We start from the raw sequence: 7,406 nt of genomic DNA, 5'->3' as shown, positions 1-7,406 counted from the left end.
GTAACTTTATTGTAGAATGCCCAATAGAAAATAGATATGTTAAGAAGTTTGAAAAGTTTTTATAGGTGTCGCACTTTTTATTTAAAAAATAATTATGTAATACGATGATAAAAAATTATTGTTCATAAAGTCAAATGATAAAAAAAAAAAAAAAAAAAAAAAGGTGGAACATCAAAAACTCATTAATGCGTTGATGGAAATTGCAGTATACAATTTATCAAGTTGATCAAATTCTTTGAAATTTCCCTCTCCCATTACATTATTGACGGTTGATGTCAAGCCTAATTGTGTAGACTTTTCTTTATAATCAGTGTTTCATATTTAATTACATATATAGGTGCAATTTGCATAACATGTTTTGGGAAATGAATCGTAGTGTGAACGGGAGAGAACGATTTCCAATTCTCAAAACTTCGTTGCCAAAAGTCTGAGTTCTTCATGTCACGCTCATCTGGAAATTGTCTGCCATAAATTATTGAAGAAATTAGGATAGAACAAGAACAAATATCTCATAGAAGACCAAAAAGAAAAAGAAAAGAGATTTGAGACCGTCATGGCAGGTGATTCCAAAGGCGCCTCTCTGGAATACACTCCGACATGGGCACTCGCCACCGTTTGCTTCTTCTTCATCTTCACCTCCCTCGTCATTGAGCACTCCATTCATCTCCTTGTCAACGTAAGTTTTTCTTTCTTATTTCGAATTCACAATTTGACATGTCTCAAAAACATTTATTATGAGTTTTGACGTTAAGACACATCTAATTTGTTGCAGTTTCTCAAGAGACGTAGAAAAACAGCCTTGACAGACGCGGTTGAGAAGCTCAAATCAGGTGCAATAGTCAAACCAAATGAATTATTCTTTAACTATTTGATTTTAATTGTATTGGCTTAACAGCTTAAAGTTTAGTTGGTTTATTTGTTGTTGTGCAGAGTTGATGCTTATGGGATTTGTGTCACTTTTATTAGCAGTAACCCAAGATTCGATATCTAAAATCTGCATACCTGCCAAGCTCGGAAACATCATGCTTCCATGTCGCAGAAAGGAAACAACCGAAAAAACAGACGACGTCGAGAAATTTGTGATTGTGAATAAGATTTTGACTTCGACCGGCTCAAACAGTTTGCATGATGAAATACTAAGGCAAATATCAGTGCATAGGCGACTTGCAGAGGAGGGGGATGCAACTGCTGCAGATTCTTGCAGTGAGGTAATGCATTAATAGTTCTGATCCTGTAGTTCGGTTAATTTGGGTGCTTTGTTACTAATTTGGACGAAATTTTGCAGGGAAAAGTACATTTCATGACGACAGATGCTCTTCGTCAGCTTCACATACTTATTTTTGTGCTCGCAGTTATGCATATTGTGTACAGTGTTCTTACCATGGCTCTCGGGAGGGCCAAGGTATATGTTCGTTTCAAGATTGTTCTCAGCTTTATCAATGCCATTAAATTATGATTAGGCATACAAATTAACCTAAATACTTTTATTTTCTTGTATAGATGAGGCGCTGGGAAGCTTGGGAGCAAGAAACTCGAACAGTGGAGTACCAAGTTGAGAATGGTACGTCTTATTCTAAGATATTAATTAGTAACGCAGATAGTTAAGGTGATTAATAATGCGGTATTTCAAGTTGAAATGAGAATAGCGAGATCAAATCTTCTGCACCTAAAGTGGGTGTGACCTCTCTGTGGCCCCAATAAATGTCTGACACATAATAAATTTTATGACAACAAAATTAAGAAAAGTTAAGATAATGAATATGTGTCAAACACTTATTGAGACCAGAGAGATCACATTCATTTTAGGTGCAGAAGATTTAATCCTGAGAATAGCATGTCTTGTTTTTATCAGAGATATAACTGTAGTAATCCAATTACTAAATATGCATGGTTTGATTGGAAAAAGTTTCCTAAGAAAATCGAGTTCAGTACATCAAAAGACACATTAATTATAGTTTATCAAACAACTGTCCATGACCATAATTTCATGACCATAAAGAGAAAAAGGCATTTTGATCATAGATTCTAAACATGCTTTTTATTGATTTTTATATGTATTCCTGGTTTCCTTTTTCTGGTAGTTGAGCTGACTGACCCTGAAAAATGGGAGACAGATTCTCTGTCCTCTCACTCTTCTACTTTCTTGTTTTGTATGATCACGGTTAAATAATATCAACATTTTATCTTGTTTTTTATAGAGATCATAAGATAAAAAATAATAATAATAAAAAATATTAATATGACTTAACCGTGACTACATAAACACGTAAAAACATAAGAAATGGGAGGACAGATAATGAGTCTCCTAAAAAATGATGCCTTCAAAAGGCTGCTATGTTTATATTTAAATCCCCTAAAAATATCTCAAATTTGTTACTTACTTTATTTTTTGGATGATGTGATTTTTTATTTTTTTATTTTTTTTGAACTTTTTCTTTTGCTGAGCCACCTGTAATTGGAAAGTTATTCTGGTTCCGAAAAATACATTAATTTGACCTTCCTGAGCTTTCGAAGACGTTGGAAGTGAAAATTTTCTCTTTCATGCATGTTTTCAATCATAAAAGTCAGACTATGACTGAAAATATCCCAACAAACTATGCAGCCAATCTAGACCATATGCAGTGAAACCAATTTATGTTTTGCGTTTCACTGTTTAATCCCGTGGGATTTACCACTAGTAAAAGAAGGTAACAAACGAACCGAGCTTTATTTTTCGGTTGGGTTTAGGGTTTAGGGTTGAAGGGTTTATAAGGTTTACAGTTGCCGAAGCACTGTTACTTCTCGTTTAGTCATCTGCATGCTCTCCAAATTGAATATTTTATAGTTTCATCGGCCTATATTTTCATTTTCACATTTGCATTGCTTCTTGCTGAGATGTTAGCATGCATGCAGATCCCAACCGGTTCAGATTTACCAGGCAAACAACATTTGGAAGAAGGCACATGAATTCTAGTTCGGAAACATCATTTCATCTGTGGATGGTGAGTGCTTTTACTTGTTTAATCTTATATGGATAACAACACAGCAGAGAATAAGTTCACTTCTAATTCTTTTGGTTTTGGATTATAATTGTGAATATGGAGCAGAGATGTTTTTTCAGGCAATTTTATAATTCAGTGGCAAAAGTTGACTACATCACCATCCGACACGGCTTCATTGCGGTAACTTAATGAAGATCAAGTCCAACTTTCTAACTGTTTTGATGGAATCAATTGAGTTTGCTGCTAATGATCAACTTTCTGCAGGCTCATTTGCCAAGCAGGCAAAGCTTCGATTTCCAAAAATACATACAGCGATCGTTGGAGGAAGATTTCAAGATCATGGTTGCAATCAGCCCTTTAATGTGGTTTGTGGTAGCCATTTTTATGCTCGTCGATGTGTATGGTAAGAATTCTTTATCTTCCCATATCAAGACCGCTGAGGCTTTCTTTTGAGAACGTTCTTAATTATTAATTCCCATGTTATCAGTCAAGCATCTATGTATGCAAACAACAAAGGCCGTCAACTGAGTGCTACGTTAAAAAAATTAAAAAAAAAAAAAAAAAAAAAAGTTAACTTGATGGTTAGACTGAATGAGTGGCTAAGAGGATTCATAACCTATGTTGTTTTTGTTAATTTTTAAATGACATGGACCATATTGTCCTGGCCGCAAACTAGAGTGCTCCAATGTGTAATTGAACCTTAATTGTAATTAGTTTGTGTTGTGATTGAGATTATTGAGAAGTGTTATTCTCATGGCATTTGTTTGAACTCTTACCAGGTTGGCATGTATATCTCTGGCTATCCTATGTTCCACTCTTGGTAAGTGCATTCGTTGTATATATGTATGCAGTACTGAAGTTCTTATGTGGTTCAAATACAATAATTGGCTTTTCTTTTTAGGCCGTTCTGGTTCTAGGAGCCAAACTTGAGTATGTCGTTGCGAAAATGGCTCTTCAAATTAAAGAGCAGAACAGTGTGATCGTTGGAACACCACTTGTGCGAGTAAACGATGATTTCTTCTGGTTCAGGAAACCTAGATTTGTCTTGCTGCTGCTACATTATACTCTATTTTTGGTATGCCCTCTTAACTTTCCTAAGATTTCATTGTGTAACATTAATTGAACTGATTTTACTTTCTTTGGACCTTGTAGAATGCATTTGAGTTCGCTTTCTTCATTTGGGTTACGGTGAGTGCTCTTTCCCACATGTATTTTTATATAAATAGAAAAGGATTAGATGAGATTAGCTATTCGCTCTAAAAAAAACAAAGAAATTTTAAACAACGTATGACAAACAATATACTTGTGGTTTTAATTCTCTCCTTGCTATTAGATCCAATTCGGCTTCAAATCTTGCTACCACGAGCTCACAGTGAGCATTGTTACGAGAATTTCCTTAGCGTAAGACTACCTAGATTTTTTTAATTATGATCAGAGTTCAAAATTATTCTATTTACTTGAAATTGTTATTAGTTGATTGCATATTAATTCCTTTGATTTTTAGGGTGACTACTCAAGTCCTCTGCAGCTACATCACTCTTCCTCTCTATGCACTTGTCACACAGGTGAAGTACATTGATCTGAAGTGTTGTTCTTATAGCTATATCCTGATCAAAAAAACCTAATTTTTCATATCTGAAGTAATTTTGTTTATATATATATACACAGATGGGTTCACAATTCAGGGGTAAGATAATGGAACATAACATGGCAGACATTTTAAAGCAATGGCATGCTGAAGTGAGGAATAGAAGGAGAAAGCAACATCAACTTCTGCAATCAGCACGAACATCATTCTCCGCAGATTGGAGCTCTGTGAGGAATAGCTTTTCAGAAATGCCTTCTTATATAAGAAAGGTTTCCAAACCAGATGAACCAGCTGAAAGCAGTGTCCAGTTGTCTAACAGAGGGAATGTACAAGACGAGATAGTAGAACTAGATGGAAGCTCAAGGGTTTATGGAAGAAATGGAGATAATGGGACTTGAATAGAATCAGAAAGCTATAATATCAGTATATATAGTATAGGAAAAGACTTCTATTATCCTATTTGTTGTAAATTGAGAAACCATTACCACGTTTGGTTCAAATTTGGTCTGACTTTACACTATATCTCTATACAAAATAGTTTAGAAACTGAATTATTATTTAGAAGACTTGATGCCAATTCATTTGGAATGCACTAATGAATCCAAGGTTTCAACCTAACAAGTCTACACTATAGTGATAATCTAATAAATATAACCTCATGAGTCTTCTTTCCAAGTAGTCTTGATTTCGGTCCATGGTGAGGTTGCACCTATTATTTGTCTGTTTTTTTAGCACCTATTATTTGTCTGTTTTTTAGCACCTATCCGCCTCTCGACGTGCAAGATGAAATTGCATGTAAAGTAGTGTATAAAGTTATGACTCATTTTCTAATGATTTAAGCTTTTTAAGCCAGTGCTAATCCAAGACTCGTGGACGTCCATTTGTAGTCTAGTCAGGGATAAACATTAGAGTCCGAAAACAATGGATATGGCCACCAAAATATTGTGTATAATAATTATTCCAAAGCATATCCTGACCATCATGACATACTATCTCACTAGCAAATTTCTGCACATTTGCCATTTTGCCTCTTTAAGATATGTGGAGTCAAGAGAGCCCAATATTTCTGACCACATCTTCGACTATTAGAGGTTCCACCACTTCTTCTAACTCATTTGCTTTCACTTGTTTTTGTTCTTTCGCTACAAATCACAACCACAAAAATCCACTTTATATACCTCTAGATTTCTCTTGCCAACACCTCCCTCCCTCCCTCCCTCCCTCTCTCTCTCTCTCTCTCTCTCTCTCTAGATTTCTTGTTTTTGTTCATCGCCATGGCCAATAACTACAGTTTCTTATGTCTTATAGGAGCCATAGATCGTCTGTGGTTTCACCAAACCATTCTTTTCTCTGAGCCAATTTCATTATTTAGTCCCAAGGGTAGTACCATTGAAGATCAAACATCTCAGGACTCCATTGTCACAGATTCTTTTACTTACCCATCATCCACCATCTCCTTCTTGCCTCATGCAGATGAAGAATTCGATTTCTCACCACTTTTATATGAAGACAACTCATCAGATTCACCACAAATGACCACTCCACAGGTATTAAACAAAGGATTGAATACAGTTTTTGTCCTTGTATATATTTTAACCATATTTTAATTTCGTCTGTTTTTCGAATTGGTCAAATTGAAAACAAATTGACTAAAATTAAAATTCGATGGAGCAATTCCAGTTCTTTAATTCCAAGAAAAATACCGGTAATGATTTTGTTACACACACTTGGCCTAGCTGATGTTTCGTATGCTGCAACAATGACTAGGATGATTCCAATAATGAAGAGGAGGATGACATGAACTCGAACGAATTCATCAACGTGCAGAAGAAGAAAACTAGACCAACAAGATTAAATATGTTGGCCAACAGAATGTTAATTCGGTCTCAGTCATCTGATCACCAAAAACGTCCCCGGAAAAACAGAACATGCTCATCATCCAGATCATCACCAGGTTATGCAACGGCTGCCACAGCGGCGCAAAAGCTTCAGAAATCGATGAGCTGCCGGAGCTTGGGGGAACTAGAGCTCGAAGAAGTTAAGGGGTTCATGGACTTAGGGTTCACGTTTAAGAAAGAACACTTGAGTCCAAGAATGATGAGTTTAGTACCTGGCTTGCAGAGACTTGGTGTGTCTAATAGTAAAAAGTTACGGAATAAAAATGATGATTCTGCTGAAATTGAAGTAGCACCTAATGAAGATAAAGATGATGAAAAAGGGGGTGAAGTGATGAGGCCTTACTTATCAGAAGCGTGGCTTATAAAACGGCCAGATTCGCCCTTGCTAAACCTGCGGTTGCCGAGAGTCTCCGCAGCTGCTGACATGAAGAAACATCTGAAGTTTTGGGCTAGAACTGTTGCTTCTGAAGTTTTGGGCTAGAATAGTTGTATAAAAAGAGATTGTAATTGTATAAAGTAGTAAAGAAGTGGAAAAGCAAGGGGTCAGAGAACCTGTTTTCAGTGTCTCTTTTTGGTCGAAATAATTTTATAAAGCCAAAGGCTTATTTTCATTGTCTCTTACATTGATTTTTAATGTCATTTGAACATGGAAATGGCGGCTGGCCAGTTGACAAATCATCTTATGCTTCTGAGGTTTTTATTAGCATCAACATGGTAAAAAAATTACAACATATAGACAAACACATATGAACATACATATATATGGAGATATGTATACATGCATATTGGAATAGAGAGTCTGAAGAAACTTTACCTGCAGTTGAAGACGACATGGCGCTGTTAGTGCTACAAGGGCGTCTTCTACTCTCAGCAAAACTAGAATGCTCTCACTTATAGGATAGGCTTAAAGCTTGTATTGAGAACGTGTATTTGCGAGAG

The 7,406-nt window shown here is 35.9% G+C and overlaps 2 protein-coding genes across 2 annotated transcripts; both read left to right on the top strand.

Annotated features, from left to right (window-relative positions):
• Window positions 1–460: 460 nt before the first annotated feature.
• On the top strand, window positions 461–5,190 carry LOC103948871 (MLO-like protein 3). Its single transcript, XM_048576945.1, has 14 exons — window positions 461–676; window positions 773–830; window positions 931–1,208; window positions 1,286–1,402; window positions 1,501–1,561; window positions 2,893–2,981; window positions 3,087–3,161; window positions 3,246–3,384; window positions 3,761–3,801; window positions 3,883–4,056; window positions 4,134–4,169; window positions 4,315–4,382; window positions 4,486–4,546; window positions 4,650–5,190. Exons 1-14 carry the CDS (start codon window positions 554–556, stop codon window positions 4,965–4,967), a joined length of 1,638 nt encoding a protein of 545 aa, XP_048432902.1. The 5' UTR covers window positions 461–553; the 3' UTR covers window positions 4,968–5,190.
• A 507-nt stretch (window positions 5,191–5,697) lies between these two features.
• LOC103948809 lies at window positions 5,698–7,078 on the top strand. Its single transcript, XM_009359875.3, has 2 exons — window positions 5,698–6,116; window positions 6,337–7,078. The coding sequence occupies exons 1-2, from the start codon at window positions 5,844–5,846 to the stop codon at window positions 6,946–6,948; spliced, it is 885 nt and encodes a 294-aa protein (XP_009358150.2). The 5' UTR covers window positions 5,698–5,843; the 3' UTR covers window positions 6,949–7,078.
• The last annotated feature ends 328 nt before the right edge of the window (window positions 7,079–7,406 follow it).

Source organism: the organism of the source record quoted next, unplaced genomic scaffold, assembly GCF_019419815.1.
Source record: "Pyrus x bretschneideri cultivar Hongxiangsu unplaced genomic scaffold, Pyrus_bretschneideri_v1 Contig94, whole genome shotgun sequence".
Classification (NCBI taxonomy): Eukaryota; Viridiplantae; Streptophyta; class Magnoliopsida; order Rosales; family Rosaceae; genus Pyrus; species Pyrus x bretschneideri.
Note: the sequence above shows the minus strand (reverse complement) of the source record. Positions and strands in the feature narration are given on the sequence as shown.